This window comes from Mandrillus leucophaeus, unplaced genomic scaffold (genome assembly GCF_000951045.1).
Source record: "Mandrillus leucophaeus isolate KB7577 unplaced genomic scaffold, Mleu.le_1.0 Scaffold850, whole genome shotgun sequence".
Classification (NCBI taxonomy): Eukaryota; Metazoa; Chordata; class Mammalia; order Primates; family Cercopithecidae; genus Mandrillus; species Mandrillus leucophaeus.
In genome coordinates this window covers 580,741-604,466 of record NW_012109253.1, presented here as the reverse complement: position 1 = coordinate 604,466, position 23,726 = coordinate 580,741, and the positions used below count along the sequence as shown (strand labels likewise).

Sequence of the window (23,726 nt, the reverse complement as noted above, 5' to 3'; positions counted from 1 at the left end):
AATAATATCTTGGCACTGCTTTCTTTTAAATTACAACTTCTTAAAAATTACTTGATACCAAGTGATCTCTTTTGTTAATATTTTCAACCTATACAGGCTAATCTTTTATCTTCTCACCGAAGCTTAATACAACGGGTTGAAACAATTTCTCTAGGTGAGCACCCCTGTGACAGAGGAGAACAAGTGACTCTTTTCCTCTTCAATGATTGCCTAGAGGTAAAGATGTACTTCATATAGTATAATAACACTGCCGATTTTTGTAACTTCCCTGAATATTTAAAACTAAGCTTTAATTGAAGTATAATGTAGAATTTTAAAGTAAACTCAAATAATCATTTTTTTAAAAATTGAGGACAATTGATGATTTAAAACTGTTAATAGAATGCCTTTAGAAGAAGGTCTAATATTAAGAAGCATAAACTTTCATTACCTCAAATCTAAGTTAAAATGAAAATTTATTTCCATGCAAATAAATGCTTAGGTCAAGAAATCTGATAACTTCTTGTTTCTATGTTTACTTATTCAAGATTTATAAAATAATTCTGAGTTTTTTGAAATTTAATTTTTTTTCAATAATGATGCGATTGTATTTTGTTGAAGAGGGAGATAACTTGATAATTTACTATTATGAATTCTTTATGATTCCTCGATTCTTCTTAAATCAGCAGGTTTTAGAGTGAATGAGGGGTCAGATGGGGTATAATGAATCTAATTCTAAAATTCTTACTTATTCAAGTTAGATTTTCTTTTTGTATTACCCCTGCAAGCAAATTGAATTACGTGTGTGTGTTTTAACGTGTTCATCCCTCTAATACGTATTTTTAAACAACAGTAGTGAGGGATAAAAAGAAGTGTGGTTTCCCTTCATCTCAGAAGAGAAAAATGTTCATTTTGATTAAACAGACATTAATAAGAAGACTCTTGACTTTTCTATCACTGGAAACTTTCTGTTACCTTCATCAAAATGATTAAAGAGTTTCCTTTTTCTTTTCTCTCCTCTCCTTTCTTTTCTTTCTTTTTTTTTTTTTTTTTCCTCTCTTTTTTTTTTTTTAGATAGGGTCTTACTGTCATTGCCCAGCTTGGAGTGCAGTGGCAAGATCACAGCTCACTGCAGCCTTGACTTCCTGGGCTCTGGTGATTTTCTTATCCCAACATCCCAAGTAGCTGGGACTATAGACACCACCACCACACCAGTCTAATTATTTTTAGTAGAGACTGGTTTTGCCATGTTGCCTAGGCTGGTCTCGAAATCCCGGACTCAAACAATTTACCCACCTCAGCCTCTCAAAGTGTTGAGATTACCGTTGGGATTACAGGCATGAGTTTTTGCACCTGCCTCCCTTTTCTTTAAAGTCTTACATGGTTTCCTTTTGTCCTTTTCTACTTCTATCAAAGTGTTGCCTTCTTATATATCACATACATTATTATTTATACTATAAAATACAAGGGAATCTTAAAGAACAGTTCATGTGCAGAACAGTTACAGGTACAATAAAATCTCACCAAAAATTCACTTATGTTAAATGCAGAGTTTTGTCGTTATGAGACTAAATGAAAAATACTTTTTTTTGGTCAATTATGTTATAAAAAGCACAAAAGTAAAGACAGTCAAACTACTATACACAATTGACTATCTCCTGAAGTGAGAAAGTCAAAAAAATCATGAGGCAGATAATTCTCAACTACCTGTTTCCCTCATAAAAAGGACTTTAGCCTGCCCTGATTGAGAACAGATGCTCGGCGGAGTGAATTTTCAATTATATTTTATCTGGATTTGCATCATCATGGGGTTTTACTGTATATAGTTTCTCTATACATTGTTTGCTTCTATTAAAGCTTTTATAGGTTTTTCGTATTGGAGTTCCTAAGTCAGCTTGCTCTATTCATCTAATAGGTTAGGTTATCTTTATTTCTTTGCTGCTCCTTTCTGGTTTTCATCCCTTATTCCTGAGAGCTATGACTTACTTTAAATTTTTGATCTTATATCCCCTCCAAATTCCTTGAAGTCTTCTGTAATTGGTTCATTAACTTGCCATTCACTTTACTTTCTGGTATTGGTCATCTTCTGTAACTCCCAAGTCCCTGGCTTCTCATTTTCCCTACCTTCTTGAATCTGTTGATTTTTTTGTTCTATCTCTTGTAGCCTCCCTGTCTTAGAATCACTTCAACAAAAACTGCTTTATTTATAACATTAAATTTGGACTTCAGAGTTCATAATAAATAAAAATAAAATAAAAACATAATCTTAAATAAACTGTTGTTCTTTAGCTTGTTTGTTTAGGAAAAATAAAACTCTTAGTGAATTGGGAATGGAAATGATGGTACATTCTTAACCTGATAAAAACCTGTAACCATCATCATATTTAATAAGTGTTAGAAACATTCAAAATGGATAAAATCTATTTTTTCTTAATGACAGATTATGTTATACTGCAACTAATTTTGGATTTAAGGATATATTTAACTTTTAAATGTTTTTTCTCTATTTTAAGGTTTTTTTTTTTTTTTTAAACTCTGATGTACTGGTATTTGTCATCAAATGAACACTTATTGTTTTTACTTTTAAAAAATTAAACTTAAAATCACTTAATTGTTTTGCTTAGCCAACTATTCCTCTTCTCCTGAATTCTAGGACTTTTATTTAAGATTCTGTCATTCTTTGATTCTATCTCTTCTCATCATGCTTCTAGTTTTTTCATACCTCTGGGACCTTTTGCAAAATATCCCTTGGCCTGTTTTCCTGACGTTTGAACTCGTCTTATATAAACATGAGCATTTCTGCTATACAATTACATGTCTGACTTTTGTTACATAGTAACTCTGCTTATAACAACTTTGTAATGAATAATCACTAAATGAGTTATAATAGATTTATGTGATTAGTGCTATTTTATTTTTTAAGTATTTGGTCCTTATTTTTCTTCATTTTATTGACTGATACTTTTTTATTTTCTATAATCAGATAGCAAGAAAACGGCACAAGGTTATTGGCACTTTTAGGAGTCCTCATGGCCAAACCCGACCCCCAGCTTCTCTTAAGCATATTCACCTAATGCCCCTTTCTCAGATTAAGAAGGTATTGGACATAAGAGAGACAGAAGGTATGCTGGTCGGATACATTCTTGGTTATATAAAAATAGTTTATATTCATTGTAGGTTTGATTTACTCCATTTTGGCTTTTCTTAATTGGTAAATTATCTTTCAATATAGTTGATCAGACTGCTAAAGTAATTGTTCTTGCACCTCTATCCCAACTCCATCTCTAGGAACAGAACTGACTTTTTATTTTCTCAAATGAAAGTACTATCTCAACCTATAGGATACCCTCATCTGTTAAAGGTCAAAGAGCTTTTAAATGGCTATGTATTAAAATAACACCCTAGCCTAGCCTATTCCCACACCAAAATTTATTTTTTTGTTTCCTTCAGAATACAGAATAACCAATCTATTACCTGTACCCCGTATCTTAACACTTTCACTGTTGCCAACAGCTGCATTTTTAGGGCTAGGTTTAAGGTATGGATCAGGAATAGATGTGAGTGCAATAAATAAACCCAGAGTAACTGGTAGACTTGATAGGGAGTCATATGTGTATTAAGGAATGTTTTACTCTAAACTTTGGTAGTGTTACAGAGCAGTTTCTGTGAAGGCCTGAAATTGCTGAAAATTTATAACTACCTACAACAGTATCATCTATTTAATTGACACCCAGTGGTGTATGTGCATGGCCATATTTTGGATGTTAGGCATATGTTTTTACAATGTTTAGCTCTTTCCATTACTGATTCCTCTAATAATGAAAGGTTTCAGTTCATGAGAAATTATTCTTTTTTTTTTTTTCCTTTATAAGAAATAATTCTTTCTTTGTTTTTTTGTGGAGTTTTTTTGTTTGTTTGTTTTTTGAGATGAAGTCTTACTCTGTCACCCAAGCTGGAGTGCAGTGGCGTGAACTTGGTTCACTGCAGCCCCCGCCAGGATTCTCCTGCCTCAGCCTCCTGAGTAGCTGGGATTACAGGCGTGTGTCATTATGCCTGGCTAATTTTTTTGTAATTTTAGTAGAGACAGGGTTTCACCATGTTGGCCAGGCTGATCTCAAACTCCTGATCTCAAGTGATCCGCCCGCTTCGGCCTCGCAAAGTGCTGGGATTACAGGCATGAACCACTGCGCCCAGCCAAGAAATCATTCTTAAAGAAAACTTAGCAACTTACTGCTCTTTTCACTTAGTTGACAAATTCTGGATTTATTAAAGATTACATAGTATAGTTGTCCCTTGGTATCCATGGGGGATGGTTACTGGACCTACGTTGGTTACCAAAATCTGGGATGCTCAAGTCCTGGATGTAAAATTGCATAGTGTTTGCATGTAACCTATACACATCTTCCCATGTACTATAAGTCATTTCTAGGTTACTTATAGTACCTACACAATGTAAATGCTGAGTAAACAGTTGTTATACTATATTCTTTAGGGAATGATGACAAGAATAAAAAGTCTGTACATGTTTAATACAGATACAATCTATTTTGTACTATTTTTTCTACTATTTTCGGTCAGCAGTTGATTGAATCCACAGATGCAGACCCACAGATACGGAAGGCTGACTCTATATTTGTTTTAAAAATCTTCATTTTTGGATTTTAATTATGGCAGACTTTGTTTAAAATAGGTTGTATTTTAGCATCTTGGTCGTGCACCTTTTGTAACACTTTTAATATTTTTATAGAAAATATTAAATGATGTGGAAAATACTGTTTAATTAATGTCATTAACTTATCATCATTAGTTCCTTACATGGTATACTATATTGTCTTTTTAGTACTTCAACTTAATATGGTGATGTTGTCTTATTAAAAATAGAGGGCACGAGGAAAGTGGAGAAGAGATAGTTCATTTCATTGGAATTTCATTGCTCTGAGGGAACTAAACTTGCATACATCTGTCATTTTCCAAGGAGTGACACTTAATGTTTATATGGTTATTCTGGAACCCTAGATTGCCATAATGCTTTTGCCTTGCTTGTGAGGCCACCAACAGAGCAGGCAAATGTGCTACTCAGTTTCCAGATGACATCAGATGAACTTCCAAAAGAAAACTGGCTAAAGATGCTGTGTCGACATGTAGCCAACACCATTTGTAAAGCAGATGCTGTAAGTTCTTAAAACAGTATTATAATGAAAGTTTCAATTTTATGACAGTGCACTCAGACTAAACGTGTACATTTTTAATGACTTATTTATTATGAATGGAGAGTTTTAGTTTTGTGTATATTAAAAAAACTGATTTAATAAGTTGTTTTAGGAAATATTTTATATAGTGTAGGTACAGAAAACATCGTTTGAGTTTTTGGCTTAGATAAGGTAGGCCTTCATAGTCTCATAGTTCCCGTGGCTCTGATTCAGTGAAGATTTTGGGACTTCTTGTAATGTACCCTGTGATTTTTCATTGGTACTCTTAGACATGGCTAAAAATTAAAGAGCATTTTGATTTTTGTTTTTTGTTTTTTTGGAGACAAGAGTCTCACTCTGTTGCCTAGGCTGGAGTGTGTAGTGGCATGATCTCAGCTCACTGCACCCTCTGCCTCCTGGATTCAAGTGATTCTCCTGCCTTAGCCTTCTGAGTAGCTAGGACTACAGATGCACGCCTCCACGCCCTGCTAATTTTTTGTATATTAGTAGAGATGGGGTTTCACTGTGTTGCCCAGGCTGGTCTTGAACTCCTGAGCTCAGGCAGTCTGCCCACCTTGGCCTCCCAAAGTGCTGGGATTACAAGCGTGAGCCACCGCGTCTGACCAAAAAAAAAAAAAAATCTTATTGAAAGCAATAGATAGCTAATAGCATGTTCCCAATCTATTTTTCTCACGTGAACCTCTTAAAATCAAATGCTATCATAAATATATAATTATCATTATACTATACAGATTGAAAATAGATGAGAGAATCAAAATATTGAAGTTAAATGACTTGCCTGAAATCAGGTATCCCTGGATGAAATCTAGGTCCCTAAAAGATAATTTGGCTGCTTCTTCTCTATATATGAGAGAAACATGTGATAGACAGATATAGACCTCTTGCTCTTTGCACAAATGACATAGATTGAATAGAATGTGCTGATATAATAGATGACCCTTTTCAGTACAATAGTACTGTAACTGAGATTGCATTGGGTGTTTCTGTGGGAATGAAACATGTAATCACAGTTAAGTGTGAAACCTTGGAAGACATTTAGGTATAATGTGGTTTATAAAGTATTCATTGATGAAAACCTCCTTCCAAAGTGTTTAGAACAATTATCAGACTTTTGTTTGTGTATGTGTGTTTTTTTAGATTTCTATGGACCAAGAATATGTTCTTATAAATAAAAAATTGTTGCACAAAAGATTCAGAGGGGGAAATACAATGCTAGCACATACAATAGAATGCTAGCTAGAAGAATGATGGAGACCACTTTTGTTATAAATCTTTCAAAACTGCTCATTATAAGATTTATTTTGTAGGTATCCATCCATTTTTTCTAGGTATCCGTATATAAAATGGTTTTCTTTACCTGTAGTAATTCCTTATTGCAGAAATTACTCCTGCTCTTATCAGAATGTCAGACTAGATGGCTTATAGAGTCATTTCCAAACTTATAACCCTAATACTGAAATGTAACGTTAACAGAAATTTTTTCTTATATCTATTGAATTACTAGCCACATGATAGCTAATAATACTAGAACTGAAATATAAATAACATGGAAGAAATTCATAAGTAAAATTAGCCACAAGATGGCAGCAGACGTTTAACTATGTTCTGACTTATGCTTACACCACAAAATTCTTTCAGTCTATTGAAATTTTGTTCTTAAGAAATACATGTGTAAATTCAGATACTCGGTGACTTCAGTTGAGCCCTTTCCTGCATTTAAAATTCTATATATAGTAAATTTTTATAAAGCCTGAGAATTTTCCATGTGAAGATATGTGTATGTGTGTGTATACATATATATGTGTGTATACATATATATTTTTTGTTTATATTATATATAATATATATTTATAATTTTATATATATTTAAATATATATTTATTTATATATATAACAATTTTTTATTTATAAGAACATATTCTTGGTCCATAGAAATCTAAAAAAACACACACACACAAACAAAAATTCTGATAATTGTTCTAAACACTTTGGAAGGAGGTTTTCATCAATGAATACTTAGTTTATAAACCACGTTATACCTATACGTGTACATATATATACGTATACACACAAGATGTAAATACACACACACACACACACACATACAAGATGTAAAAAGATAAAAAAGTCTCTGATTCTTTGAATTAGTAGTTTTTGTTTTTGGTACCCTGTATATATATATTTTTGGTCCCCTAAGTAGCTTGAGCTTTCTTAATTAAAAGAGTAAAATAAGCACAATTATTTTATTCTATACTATTTCATTTGTCATATTCACTCATTAATGATGTAAGAGTTAAATTTATCAGACTGAAAGAAAACTTAGTCTGATACCATTAAGTTTGAATCTAAGGCCAAGAGCATGACTGACTGATTCTTGGTCAAACCATCTTAATAGTTTTTCTCCCTATGGACGTCATGTCCCATATTTTGTCATTTCAGAATCTAAAGATTAAAGTTTAAATCTATTGAAGATCTTATGTCTCAGAATCCTTATATATGTATTTTTGGTCTCTTGCCAATATGTAACCTTTAATTGCATGGTCCGTACTCTAACATTCATATATTGCCTAAGATAAGCTGGTAGCTTTGTGGAGGCCATTACAATTTCTAACCTCTAATATCAGAAGTATACTTTTATTAATAAATAAATTTAAGCAATGATACCCTTTCCCGAAGTTTGATTAGTTTAAAAGTAACTTGATAATTAAAGGCCATGTGCTACAATTTAGTACTTTTGCTGCTAACTTTATATTTATTTGAAATTTGCAAAACTTATCGTACATCTTGGTCAAATAAATCACCATTGGCTACTTAAGAGTTGCAATCTTCATTCTGAGTTTTTAAACTTGTAAGTAGAATTTCTAACTGCATGAGAAATAGATCGACGAGTGGACATATATTAAAAGTTTGTGCTTGTATGCCAATAATATTTATAATGAAGTTAATATGATTTGTATTTAAAGCTATAATTATTCTTCCATTTATTAGGCATACCTAGTAAGTTGTTAGTATAAGTGTCTGTTATTGGTACCACTTTAATTTGGCCAAATCAGAAGCTCTAAGCTATAGGCATGATTACAGAGTTTTAGGAAAACACTGAGGCACAGGCTAAAGGAAGGGGACATGTGATAGTAGGTAGGATCTGGGGGTTTGAAGACGAGGGTAAGAGGAGAGCTTAGGCAAAGGAGAGAAGTATCTGATAATTCACAAGTAGACAGGTTAATTGGCTTAAGGTGTCAAATGCTAGAAAATTTGCTGTGAATTAACACCCAAGAATAGGATTTCAAAATCTGTAGCTGAGGCTCACTTTCTCCTGAAATTAATATTATATATCTCAGTGGGAGAGACTGACTACTACTTTTTAATATTGAACTCAGCAAGTCTGTCTTCAGGTACATGTGAATTTGGAGTTGATTGAAAAACTCCTGCCCTTCCAAAGCTTCTTTAATGCTTGACATACTTTGAATAAGTCATAAAATGATTTTGGAATTATAGTAAGTATTTATTAAAAATGTGTGTTCTCAAGTCCAGCAGAGCTTAAAAGTAAATAAAAATAAAAATGAGTTTTGGCTAATCTATCAATTTCACTTTTATTTTATTTAATTTTTCGTCCTTGTCCTAGTACGTATTATATTTTAGAATTAGAAATAGACTAAAAAGCACAAAGTTTTTTCTCTTCGTTTTTTTGTTTTTAAAGACAGAATGATAATTATTGAGAAAGAATGAATAACAAATAAACCTAGGACTACTGAAGATAGGTTTCCCCGACTTTATACTTTTGCCTGTGATTTACCCTATCTACCTTCCTCTGTGCGGAAAGCACTAAAGGAAGTACTTCGTATTTATATCTTAGCAAAAATAATATATTATATTCTAAGCCACTAGTGAACTAGCAATGTGTTCACCCTTTCAGTCATTCTGAACCCTGAATCTTCTAGAAAGGTAAAAAATCTTGTATCAATCTTCCCCTCCCCTAAGTCAGAAGCAGTTTGTTAGTTCATTGAGAGAAAATATGAAGCCACTGGTTTCATTTTTAGTTCATCAGTGGTTATTAATACTTAGTCATAGTTAAGATAACAATGGAAAAAAATGAGAAGCTCTTTTATTAGCATTTGCTAAGAATTTAAATTTCAGGGAACTTCATTATAAAGAGCATTTCAGCAAAATTAAACACACTTGGAGTTTAGTTGCATTACATATGAAAATGGATACATTTTGCATCTAAGTATCCAAAGAGTAAGTTACCAATGTTTAATTTAATAGTCATGCTATGATTTTTACCATCTGTTAAATTGAAAGATAATATTTGCAGATAAGAAAAAAAGTCAAATATACAATAGTATACTGCAGTAAAATATGTCTCATACCGCTGTCTGGCTAATCTGTCTTTCCAGGGGTATGACTTTTGATACTTTCCAGAAATATAAGCAGAGACATATGTACATTCTTCAAAAATGTATTTCTTTCTTTCTTTTTTTTTTTTTTTAAAGATAGAGTCTCTGTTACCAAAGCTGGAGTGCAGTGATGCAATCTTGGCTCACCGCAACCTCTGCCTCCGGGTTCAAGTGATTCTCATGCCTCAGCCTCTTGAGTAGCTGGGATTGCAGATGTGCACGACTGTGCCTGGCTAATTTTTGTATTTTTAGTGGAGACAGCATTTCACCATGTTGGCCAGCCAGGCTGGTCTTGAATTCCTGGCTTCAAGTGATCTGCCCACCTGGGGGCCTATCAAAGTGCTGGGATTACAGGTGTGTGAGCCACCATGCCTGGCCAAAAATGTATTTATTAGATTGATTCCTAAGTAATTTTCTCTTTAGAATGCAGTCATAAATGGATATTTTACCTGTTTCTAAGCTGTTTTGTGAATAGGTGACTCTTTGGTATGTGTGTTATTTTGTAACCAGTCAGTTAATAAATTATCACTGTTTTAAATTATTTTCCAGCTAATTTTACTAGATCTTTCAGCTTTCAGTTAAAAAAGTCATAAGTTTACCAATTGAAAGAAGCATTGATAAGTTACTTTATAGTTTAAAAATAAAACATTAACAGAAGACTATGCTTATTTTGATTTTTAATTGATTTTATTTATAATGACATAATTGTACATATATTGGGGTACAGTGTTATGTTTTGTTGCATGTGTACATCGTATAATGACCGAATCAGGGTAATTACCATATCACTTATTTCTTTAAGGAAAATATATTTAAATGTCAAAACATTCTTTTTCTGAATTTGCCTCTGTATCTTATGGACATAAAAAATTCTATCAAATAGTAGGTTTTCAGTATATATCTGTTGATTGAATGAGATAAAAATTGAAATAAAAATGGAATGCGGTCAAAGCAGAATTAAATTCATAAAAGTAAGGATACAATTGAGCTTACCCATATATACAGTAGTATAGGAAATGTCATCCCTCTACCATGAGATATAGGAAATCCTAGTAGTGTAAAACCTTTCAGATATGTGTGGCAGAGCTTAAGTCACATTCCTCAGTGCTTTGTTTCTTACAGATTGACGTAAGGTATCAAATATGCAGTTGTTTTACAAACGATTACCTAGATAATTGTCAAGAACCAACTGAAAACTATTAGAATTTGTAACAGAGCTTAGTAAAGCAGCCAAATAAAATATAAATACATATGTATCAAGAGTTTTCCTTTATGCTGGCAGTAACCAGTTAGAAAGTGTAGGAAATGAAGGCCTCTTTTCCAATAAAATTTGATATAAAATATCTGTAAAACATGAAAAAATATATACGCAACTAATTGCTTTAAACTTAAAGCAATACGGATACAGATAGCATTATATCAATTGTTTTCACAAACCAAATTGTAAAAAAAAAAACTGAAGGAGACCATTGAGAGCTAGTGAGGCAAGATAGATTCTTTCCTGTTCTGACAGTGAGAGTATAGGTTGAAGAAGTATACCCTTTTCCCATCAGGAACTTTTCATATTCTGCTTTTCTACCTCTAGTGTTCTGGTTTAGAAAATTACCAACATGTGGTTTAATATTTTCATATACAAAGACATATAGTTTCATGTATTTCTTTTTTTATTGTAGTGGAATATACATAACATAAAATTTACCAGTTTTAACCACTTTTAAGTGTATAGTTTATTGGCATTAGGTATATTCATACTGTTGTGCAATATCACCACCATCTCTTTTACGAGCTTTTTCATCTTCCTAAACTGGAACTGTGGACCCATTACACAGTAATTCCCCATTACTGCACTCTAAATGCTCAAAAATAGTGGAATGATTAAATTAATTGTGGTATAATCAGAGGAGATTTGTCAGGTCTTCATTAAGAGTAAATCCTTTGAGACAAAAAAATTACAGCTAATTGAAAAATGTAAGGTACAAAACTGAATAATATTCCAGTTTTGTTATGAAGAAACATTTTATACATGTAGAAAAATATCTCTAAGAAATATACCAAAGTGTAGATGGTAATTGATTAAGAGAGTTATGGGTAATTCATGTTTTCTAAATTTTTCTTAACTCAAAAAGTAACATTAAATTGAAAAGATATTGACATTTACAAGTACTATTACCTGATTTGTACAAGATAAGCATAGCAAATCGATCAAGTGGAAAGAGAGGTTCTGTAGCAGGCAGAGAGCATGTGGTTGTTCAAATGACAAAATTAGAGAAGCTTTAGAATAACAAAAACTGTCTATGTATCAGTGGTGGAGAGCTGAATCAAGCATTATAATTGTAGAGTATAATATTTAACACTTGGTAAAGAGGCTTAACATTTCATTCAAAGTACTTCTATGCATTATTTTGTTTTAGCCTTATGATTACTATGGGTTAGGTATTCTAGATATGTTCTACATTTTGCAAATCGAAAAAATTTTCAGAAAAAACAACTTTCACAAGGTTGTTTTTTCTCTGTCACCACAGAATGATAGTGCTGGAAAATAGTCTTTATAGTGACAGGGTAACAAGGCAATTTGCCTATTCATAGTCTAGATTTATAAATTTAAAGTGCAAATTGGTTATAGGACTGTGCAAAATCATTTTGTCTAACTTGCTTTCTTCTGAAAATTCAGCCATAATTTGAGCAAGTAATGTTTTTAATTACTTAGAGATTAATTGTCCTGTTTAAGTGGTTCAGTGGTTCTTGGCCTATATGAGGTCTTTTTAAAAATTTATTTTTAATTGACACATAATAATTGTACATATTTATAGGGTATAATGTGATGTTTTGATACATGTATACGTTGTGTGTTGATCAAATCAGGGTATTTAGCGTATCCATCACCTAATATACTCATTTCTTTATGGTGTGAACCTTCAAAATCCGCTGTTGGTTATTTTGAAATATACAATACAATACTGTATTGTTAACTATAGTCACCATTGTGCAATAGAACACCAGAATTTACTTCTCCTTTCTAACTGTAACTTTGTGCCTATTGACCAACCTCACTCCAGCTCCCACCCCATCCCGTCCTCCCCAGCGTATCAGCAGCGTCTGACCTCATAGAAGTACAGAGTAGACTGGTGGTTATATGGCGTCTTTGATTCCTTTAGGAATGTGATACAAGCTGTGAACCCCCTCTTCAGAAAGATGCCCTTTGCACATGTACACACAAAATTTTGTGCCCAGTTTCTGTTCATTGTCACCCTACAGGCTCCTGGTCACAGGTTTAGAACCTCTGATTTAGAATCCTTATAAATGCTGATTGAGGACGAAAGGGTAAAGTAGGAGAAAGTCTAAATCTTAATTTGAGTTTATGTCAAGAACAGTGTTTGTGGTCTTGGTTTTGTAGCTGACTTTATACTTAAGCATTAAGTTTAAGTCTGCTAAATTTCTAACTTGTTTAAGAGTTGTTAGATTTTATTTTGAGGTCTATTTCCAATTGCTTTGGTATCCATGACCCTTACAGGGAATTACTCATTTACTGAATGCTTATTTTTCACTATCCTTAAATTAGTACATTTCGGGGTAGAAGTTATATCAAGCACATGAACAATCTTGAGTAGCTTCATTTACAAATACTCCATACATAAATATGCTTAAAAGTTTGATTTTTAGAAACAGTTGTGTGTTTCAAGATAACAAAAAGTATTATTTTTCAATAGGAGAATCTTATTTATGCTGCTGATCCAGAATCCTTTGAAGTAAATACAAAAGATATGGACAGTACATTGAGTAGAGCATCAAGAGCAATAAAAAAGACTTCAAAAAAGGTGCGTTTTAGTGAAATTATTATTTAGCATATCTCTAATATGTATTTTCCAGACTATATTCAAATAATATTACTGCGAACACCAGTATAAAGATAGTTTATAGAACAAAGCTGTTCTTCGATTCTAGGAAATGACCCACAGAAACAATAGTTTTACTTCAGTGACTTCTTTGCCACAGTAACTATAACTTGTTATCCCTCCCATTTTGTAATAATGATGCTTCTGTGAACTATCCTGCAGTAGAAATGTACTGTTGGTGTTTTAGATTTAAATATGTGTGCCCTCATCTTAAATATATTGCCACAGTTATTTTCAGCAAAGGGCAGACGACAGTCAGGGGACCTGGGATCTATTCCTGACTCTAGAAGTGTATTTTAGTCTTCTCGTGATGAAGATAACTTACTTACCTTATCAGAGTTGTTGAGGATTACATAAGTATGTTGATAATAGGCTTTTTAAAAGTAGAACTAGAATTTTAGTGTTCTAAGAGAGATTTACAGCCATAATCTCTACTGCTAGATTTACAAGTTTTGTTTTCTTTCCCTTTATGGGGAGGCTTTGTATTTTAGTAATTTTTGTATCTCCTATCGTTTAACATGTATGATGTATAAAAGAAAAACATGTTAGATTATTATTCAAGTGAATTCCTTCACTCTTTCAATAAAGAAATGGAGGTTTCAGGTGATTTTTGGATTAGAAATCTCACAACTAGACTGGTTGAATCAGACAAGAACTTTGGTTTCTTCTCTCCCAGGCTAGATTTCTTTTCTCCTCCTTCCACTGGACTTCACTGCTCTCTAAATGAAAGTTGAAATAGTATACAAATTTCCTCACTGCTTTGTGCCAAAGAGATTCTAATCTTGCCACATACTACAGTAGAAAAACTTTTGCCATATATTTGTCTTTTTTATGTTTCAGTATTCTTATCAACTGTATTAAATTTGTCTTGGTTTAAGTAACTGTAACTCTTAAACTCTAGGTTACAAGAGCATTCTCTTTCTCCAAAACTCCAAAAAGAGCTCTTCGAAGGGCTCTTATGACATCCCACGGCTCCCACGGCTCAGTGGAAGGAAGAAGTCCTTCCAGCAATGATAAGCATATAATGAGTCGTCTTTCTAGCACATCATCATTAGCAGTAAGTTATTTTGATTTAATGGGGTGAATGACTTATTTATGAAGCTGGTATGGAATTTGTTAACTTTTAAAAATTGGAAATATTTCTTCCATGCTTAAAAAATTTTAATAATGTATTTTAACCCAGTATGCCAAAATATTATCATTTGAATGCGAATCAATGTAAGAATTACCAGTGAGATATTTTCATTCTTTCTTATGTACTAAGTATTAAAAATGTGGGATGCACCTTATACTTACAAAGCTGACTGCATTTCAGACTGGCTATGTTTCAGGGGTTTCATAGCCACATGTGGCTAGTGGCTCCTGGAAGGACAGCACAGCTCTGTACACTAGCACTGAAGAATCAGCACGGAAAGCATGAGGTTGGGAGGGAGGAGGTCTCTCCCCTAGTGCTTTAAACCTTGGCATCCTAACATAGTCGTACGTCATTTTTAAAATATGTACATCCAAACTTCTAACCTCTTTATTGGGTAAAGGCAACTGAGAAAACCCTACTACGAATGAACTAGAGACATACTTAATGTGTAGTTTATTTGATAGGAAATTTTATTGGTATTGAAATGTATTCTAAAATCTCTTTTTTTTTTTTTTTTGAGACGGAGTCTCGCTCTGTCACCCAGGCTGGAGTGCGGTGGCCGGATCTCTGCTCACTGCAAGCTCCGCCTCCCGGGTTTACGCCATTCTCCTGGCTCAGCCTCCCGAGTAGCTGGGACTATAGGCGCCCGCCACCATGCCCGGCTAGTTTTTTGTACTTTTTAGTAGAGACGGGGTTTCACGGTGTTAGCCAGGATGGTCTCGATCTCCTGACCTCGTGATCCGCCCGTCTCGGCCTCCCAAAGTGCTGGGATTACAGGCTTGAGCCACCGCGCCCGGCCATATTCTAAAATCTCTAAGAAAAGAAACATGTTTCAATCTGGCCTGTCACTTTACTAATGTAAATAGCTATGATTCTGTTTATATAGATCAGTTCCAATAAGATAGCAGAGACTGAGTTTTATTCCTTTTACTATTTTTGTGATGAGTAGAATATAATCTCTGAAACTGAATTTCAGAGGATGTTATGGGCTCTAAATTCATGTATATTTTATATATATATATGTATATTTAAAATTTTTCCTGAACAATCCAAATTTCCAAGTTTCAGAATTATTAAATTATTAGATATTTAATACTATTACTAAATATTTGAGTGAAATATCTGTACTTAATACAATTATTAACCTACTGAAGTTAAGAAAAGCAAGTGACTATCACTTCTTAGCTGTGTGTCCTGTACCAGGTTTCTTATTCTCTCATCTGCATTTTTGCAGATGAGAAAAAAGATGTTAATAGTGCTTACTTATTCCATAATTTCATTGTAGGACTAAATAATATATGTGTATATTATATAATCACACATATGTATATGATGTTATATACTGAGAGGCAGTTTGGGTGGTGGTTAAGAGCCTGGATTCTGGAACCCTAGTGTTCAAGTCCTTGCTCTGCTATTTACCAGTTATATGTGTTTTGGCAAGTTATTAAAGGTCTGTTTCAATTTCATTGTCTGTAAAGTAAGTCATAAGTAGTTATAAGGATCAAGTGAGTTATTATATGTGAAGTGCTTAGAACAGTACCTGGCACATTGTGAGGGCTCTTGTGTTTTATAAGTGATTTCTTTTTATTATATAAAATTTTTGCAGGTAAGGCACATAAATAATACTTAGTAATATATATTTTAACGTTGGTTAAAGTCTTTAGTTAACACATCAAAGAGTTATGGCTAAATCTGTTAGTGTATTTATACAGGTTTTTAATCAACATTAACCTTAACCAATGGGAGAGAAGCTGTATTTAGTTGATAAAATGAATATATGCAAAGTAGTTTGGTCGATTAAAATTGACAAATGCAGATAAGCATTAATTTGTGAAAATTAGATTATAGCTTTCTCAAAGCCACCTGTAGCAACTATTGTAAACATTTTCATCTTTCAAATGAAAGTAAATGCATTTTATAGAAAATTTTAGAAAATTAATTTGTTATTTATGGTTATGTCACTTTTAATAGACAATATACGTAACAAGCAGCTAAAATACCTTCAAGACATTAATGTCATCTTCTCAATTGCTTGTTTCTGTTCTAACAGATTACCCATTCTGTTTCCACAAGCAATGTAATTGGATTTACTAAGCATGTTTATGTTCAGCGCCTAAACTCTACTGGTGGGCGCTCTCAGTACTCCTGGTTTCGATCTGTACGTCATTCTGCTTTCCGAGCTAGTTTTTCAGAGATACTAGAAGGAAACACTGATTTTTCAAATTTCAAAAAAGTTATTTCCAACTCATCTTTGACACTTGTGAAGAATTAGGAGATTTGCCAACCACTAATGGAAACAAGCCTCATGAAGTTTAATGTGAGCTTATTAGCTATTTAAAATTTGTATCTGCAGAAAAAAAGAAAAAAAAAAAGGAACATATTTTTTCTCCAAGGAATCACTTATTGGGTGGGTGGGAACTTTGGAATTCACAATGTTATGACTGCTTTGAATTAATAACAATTTAGGTTTAATAGAGTTTATTAAGTCCAGAAAAAATAAGTTCCATTAGAAATTTTCTTATTTAGGAAAATTATCATTTTAAAGAATAGTAGTGATTGTCATGAGTAGTGGATTTATATTCCAAATCTGATTCTTAGTGTTAGATTTATAGCATTTACAGAAAATTATGCTTTTAATATACCAAATCATAAAAGTTTCACGTGAGGAAAGTGTCAACTTTTATATTATACATTTGTATCATCATTTTGTTGATACTTGAATGGTTATACTTCATCAGCCCAGCTTTTTAAATGCTTCATTTTACAACCTTGTTTATGAGAACTTACAGCCAACTACCTTACTAGCTCTTACGGTTAGCCATTTATATATGTTAAAATAAAACAGTAGCCTTAAAATTTATTTTCATTTACAGTTATTCTTGAGTCTTCGCATGTTATTTGTTAGAGTTGTTTTATTTTAAAATTTTTAAGACTTCTCAGGGATATAAAACTTAGCAATTTAATAATCACTGTTATCCAGAAGGATTGCTGTTTCACTCAAGTTTTATATAGAACAAAATTTTAAAAATTGTTTAAAAATATTTTTGAGAGATGGAGGTCTTGCTAAGTTGTCCAGTCTGGTCTCAAACTCTTGGCCTTAAGCAGTCCTCCCACATCAGCCTCCTGAGTAGCTGGGATTACAGTGGAACAAAATTATATATATACATATACGCTCACATATGTACATCTGAGTTGTACATATATTACAAACACTCTTTGAGAGTGTATGACTTAATTTTAGAAAATTATTTCCCATGAAATGATTTCATTCCTCTTAATTCTGCTTTATGAACTAAGAAGAAACCTTGTTTGCCAATTTATAATTTTTTCTTTTATAACCTGAAACACTGAATCATTAATATTTCATAAAACAAAGTTAGGTATCACTACTGGCAATAGGCCAGTATCTGTTCAGTTGAGTTAATATCTAGTTAACTAGTCTAGCTATTTGGCTTTGTTTTCAGAATGCTATAATAGTTTTCTTTTTTCTCCCTTTTCCATTCCCGTAACTTTAAAGAGTTTAGAATTGTCAGATGTCTTGTACTTAATTGTTATAGTAATTTTTAAAATGTAAAAATAATAGGCATGATACCAAACTGTATTTTACAATTTTTTTTAAAGGAAGATTTAAAATATGAAATAATTTGTTTTGTTTTTACAGGGTATCCCTTCTCCCTCCCTTGTCAGCCTTCCTTCCTTCTTTGAAAGGAGAAGTCATACGTTAAGTAGATCTACAACTCATTTGATATGAAGTGTTACCAAAATCTTAAATTATAGAAATGTATAAACACCTCATACTCAAATAAGAAACTGACTTAAATGGTACTTGTAATTAGCACTTGGTGAAAGCTGGAAGGAAGATAAGTAACACTAAAGTATGCTATTTGATTTTTCTTCTTGAAAGAGTAAGGTTTACCTGTTACATTTTCAAGTTAATTCATGTAAAAAAATGATAGTTATTTTGATGTAATTTATCTTTTTGTTTGAATCTGTCATTCAAAGGCCAATAATTTAAGTTGCTATCAGCTGATATTAGTAGCTTTGCAACCCTGATAGAGTAAATACATTTTATGGGTGGGTGCCAAATACTGCTGTGAATCTATTTGTATAGTATCTGTGAATGAATTTATGGAAATAGATATTTGTGCAGCTCAATTTATTCAGAGATTAAATGACATCATAATACTGGATAAAAACTTGCATAGAATTCTGATTAGATAGTGGGTCTGTTTCACATGTGCAGTTTGAAGTATTTAACCACTCCTTTTGCAGTTTATTTTCTTCTCAAGTGTTTTCAAGATCTAGCATGTGGATTTTAAAAGATTTGCCCTTATTAACAAGAATAACATTTAAAGGAGATTGTTTCAAAATATTTTTGCAAATTGAGATAAGGACAGAAAGATTGAGAAACATTGTATATTTTCCAAAAACAAGATGTTTGTAGCTGTTTCAGAGAGAGTACTATATATTTATGGTGATTTTAGCCACTAGCAAATCTTGATTTAGTTTGATAGTGTGTGGAATTTTATTTTGAAGGATAAGACCATGGGAAAATTGTGGTAAAGACTGTACCCTTTATGAAATAATTCTGAAGTTGCCATCAGTTTTACTAATCTTCTGTAAAACACATAGATATGTGTGTGCTCAACTTTTTATTATGGTCTTATAATTAAATGTAAAATTGAAAATTCATTTGCTATTTCAAAGTGTGATATCTTTCACAATAGCCTTTTTTATAGTCAGTAATTCAGAATAATCAAGTTCATATGGATAAATGCATTTTTATTTCCTATTTCTTTAGGGAGTACTACAAATGTTTGCCACTTAATTTTCAAGTATCTGTTTTAATAGTTAACTGACTATAGATTTTCTATGCCGTGTATGTGCCACTTCTGAGAATAGTAAATGACTCTTTGCTATATTTTAAAAGCAATTGTATTAGTAAGAACTTTGTAAATAAATACCTAAAACCCAAGTGTATTTTATGTCTCATGTCTTAGTTTCTTCAGGGAAATTTTCATAGGCAAATATGAATGCTTGCATCAACATATGTTCTTTTGTGTATTTGCTTGCATCTTTATTTATTCCTCCATTAATATTTTTGAGTATTTTGTTTTAAGAGGTGATCTGTAAGTTAGGAATTTTTAATCTGGAATCTACTTTGCAAAATGCAGGTAGTGAATCCTATGATGTTTTATGCAAAATTTTGTGTTTATGTGCATATATGCATTTTTCTGGCAGAAAATACACAATTGTTATTTTAGTGGAGGTGGAACTGTTACTTTCCCCCAAAAGGGTGGAGTTTCCAGAGACAAGAAATGACATAAGGCATAAAGCTAGAAAAGTATTGACTATACACTGGCAAAATATAGCAGGTAGTTAATTTTAATTTGAAAGGGAATGTTTCTGGTTTTTACTGTTATCTGCCTGCCTTAGGTTTTTAGACTATCCTTGTTATCAGATGAAGACAGTTTGCATGTATCGTGTAAAATTAGGATTCTGTATCATGCATGGATATTAAATATAATTAATTTCTCTATTGAGAAAATCATAATTTAGGTTTTCTTAATTATTAAGAGCATTTTTAATTTCCTTAAGGCATTTAGGTCATCCAATAGTGTTTTTTCCAAGAATGCAATGTTAGTTCAATATTGGAAAATTTACCAATATGACTTACACTGACAAAGAAGAAAGACATGTGATTTATCAGTAGGTTCCAAAAGGTTGTTTACAGAATCTTAGCCACTGTTCTTAATAAAAATTCTAAGGACTTTTGGTACCATGTCTGAGTAAGCTACTACATTTAGAGTGCATGTTCTTCTAACAGAAACATCAAGCATTTTATGAAATATAACCAAGAAATAATTCTCATATATAACTGAGGTTAAAAGAATAATCTGGAAATCCTCAGATATGAGAAATTAAGAATCAAAGCCATAATGCTAAGTGTAGACTGATACCAAAGACCAATTGAAAGGATTTGAGACCAATATATAAGCCTTAAAATGCTGGAACATTGATCCTTGACTCAGCCTAGCTGAAGGTGAGATCTTAGTTAAAAGCAAAAGAGGAAATAAAAAGGCATGAGGAGAGTAAAGAAATGAAGTAAATAGAATGTGTTCTCCAGGAACTGGAAATAATAGATCAATCAAAAAGAATATATATTTATAAGAAAGAACTCATACTGAATAATAGACATGACTTTTTAAAATAAACAAGCTTGATTGGTAAAAGAATCAAGTTGAACTTCTAGAAGTAAAGAGAGAGACCTGGCTGAAGAGAATACTAGTGAACTAATAGATAAATTTCAGAAAATTACCCTCACAAACTATCAAAAAGTACTAAGAAGTGTTTTAAGAGATGTAAAAAATGGAACATGAATATCCAACAACCTATAATAGGATATCTGGAGAGAAAAATTAAAATAATAGAAGGAGGTAGAAAGCAATATTTGAAGAGTTGAGAGTTTTCTAAAACTAGAAAAACATGGAACTTTAAAATCAAGCATGCACATCAAGTATTGAGCAAAGTTAATTAAAAAATTCTCACTGAGAATGTTATAGTCAGTATAGGAGAAAAATAAATGGAGAGTGCTAACATCTTTATGAATAGAAAGATGTAAAAAGGATGTGAATTTTCATCAGTTTAACCAATACACTTAAATTCAACTGAAAGCTTAGTGGATTTTTTTTTATGGAACCTAATACAAAAGAAGTCATTATAAACAAAGTTAAAAACAAGTCACAGAAAAATGTAACTCAGAATAAAGGATTTACATTTAGAGTGTAAGGAAAACTCCAGTCTCTAAAAACCCAGTAGAAAAATTGCCAGAAGATAGATGGTTTGCAGAAAATGAAAAGTTACCATTCAACATGTAAGACTTTCCAGGCTTAAAAGAGAAAATTCATTAAAATTACACTACATACCATTTTTAATCATTAGAAATCTAAATATTTGACAGTATTTCTGCTGGTGGGGCTGTGGGTAAATTTACATGTATCTGTTGTGAATATAAAAATTATTGCAACCTCTATGCAGGGAAATTTAGTACAGGCACACCTCAGAGATACTACAAATTTGGTTGCAGACCACCACAATAAAGCAGCTATCTCAATAAAGTGAGTCCCATGAATTTTTGGTTTCCCATTGCATATAAAAGTTATGTTTACACTATACATAGACTATTAAGTGTAATAGCATTATGTCTAAAAAAAAATGTTCATGTTGATACCTTAATTTAAAAATACATTATTGCTTACCAAAAAAAAAAAAGCTAAAGATCATCAGAGCCTTCAGTGAGTCATAATCTTTTCTGGTGGAGGACCTTTAAAATATTTTTTATTTCTAATTATTATGGATACATAATATTTGTATTACGTATATTTGTATATTGATGGGTCCATGTGATATATATTTTTTTCTTTTTAAAACTTTTTTTTTTGAGACAGTCTCACTCTGTCTCCACAGCTTCATCTTCACCACTTACTCACATTCTTTATGTTCCTTCTGCTGCTTCTCTTGAACCTCCCGAACAAGTTACCTTTGCCTTAAGATTCTTCTCAAAGAACTATATAGCAGCAAAGACTTATCCTTGTTCAAAAGCAATTGCAGGCTTAACTAAATTAGTTGAAGCATCTTTAGATATTGTAGTAAGTTCACCTTTAAATCTGATGGTACCACATGTGTATTAGTCTTTTCTTGCACTGCTATAAATACCTGATACTGGATAATTTATAAAGAAAAGATATTTAATTGGCTCCCAGTTCTGCATGGCTGCACAGGAAGCATGGTGGGATCTGCTTAGCTTCTGGGGAAGCCTCAGGAAACTTACAGTCATGGCAGAAGGTGAAGGGGAAGCCAGTACTTCACATGGCCAGAAGCAGGAGGGAGGGAGAGAGATGGGGAAGGTGCTACACACTTGTAAACAACCAGGTCTCATGAGAACTCTTAGGAGAACAGCGCCAGGGGGATGGTGCTAAATCATTCATGAGAAACTGCCACCATGATCCAATTACCTCCCACCAGGCCCTACCTCCAGCATTGGGGTTTACATTTGAACATGAGATGTAGGCGGGGACCCAGATCCAAACTATATCAATATGCAATACACTTTTCTCTCCCCTTCTTACAGAAAAATTGGCGTATAATAATCACTGTTCTACAATCTTGCTTTTATCACTTCAAAATATATTCTGGAAATCACTCTATCTGTATATAAGTCCTTCATTTCTTTTTACAATTGCAGAGTACTCCACTGTGAGTAGACTCTATTTTATTCACCCAATCCCCTATTGATGTTTCTAGTGTTCTACTACCACAATGATGCTGCAAGTTTTATGAATAGGTCATTTTGTATTTCTGTCAGCATACTTTGCAAAAAAAAAAAAAAAATACGTGTGGGATTACTAGGTCAAAAGATCAATATATAATTTTGGTAGACATGGGCATATTTTGTTTTATTGCACTTAGCAAATACTGTGCTTTTGACAGACTGGAGATTTGTAGCAATGCTGCATTGAGCAAGTCTGTTAGTACAGTGTTTCCAAAAGCATGTGTTTACCTCATGTGTCTGTGTCACATTTTTGTATTTCTTGCAATATTTTATACTTTTCATTATTATACCTGTTTTGGTGATCTGTGGTCAGTCATCTTTGATGTTATTATTGCAATTGTTCCAGGGCACCACAAACCGCACCCATCTAAGACTGAAAACTTTATCAGTAATTGTGTGTGTTCTGACTGCTCCACTGAACAACTGTTCCCCAATCTCTCCCTCTGCTTGGATCTCCCTAATTCCTGAGACATAGTATTGAAAATAGGCTAATTAATAATTAATCCTACAATGGCGTCTAAAAAATCAAAAGCTAGGAATTACTAAACTTAGTGAAGGAGGCATGTTGAAAGCAGAGATAGACTGAAACAAGGCCCCTTGTGCTATAGTTAGCCAAGCTGTGAATGCAAAAAGAGTTACTGAAGGAAATTACAAGTGCTATTCCATTGAACATGTGAATAATAAGAAAGCGAAACAGACTTATTGCTGATACGAAGAAAGTTTGAATGGTCTAGAGAGAAGATCAAACTAGCCACAACGGTCCTTTAAGCCAAAGCCTAATCC

General features: G+C 32.7%; 1 protein-coding gene across 5 annotated transcripts in view; it reads left to right on the top strand.

The window, feature by feature from the left end:
- The window catches only part of ECT2 (epithelial cell transforming 2), a 71,502-nt gene extending 51,911 nt beyond the window's left edge, over positions 1–19,591 (top strand). For 4 of the 5 annotated variants that reach the window (XM_011968615.1, XM_011968614.1, XM_011968616.1 and 1 more), the window contains 6 exons: positions 97–216; positions 2,963–3,101; positions 4,996–5,150; positions 13,291–13,398; positions 14,378–14,533; positions 18,273–19,591. In XM_011968615.1, the coding sequence (XP_011824005.1) occupies positions 97–216; positions 2,963–3,101; positions 4,996–5,150; positions 13,291–13,398; positions 14,378–14,533; positions 18,273–18,362 (768 nt within the window). In that variant the 3' untranslated portion in view covers positions 18,363–19,591. Of the gene's footprint in view, positions 1–96; positions 217–2,962; positions 3,102–4,995; positions 5,151–13,290; positions 13,399–14,377; positions 14,534–16,661; positions 16,929–18,272 lie in introns of all 5 variants that reach the window. The other variant, XM_011968613.1, reaches the window with a different exon arrangement.
- The last annotated feature ends 4,135 nt before the right edge of the window (positions 19,592–23,726 follow it).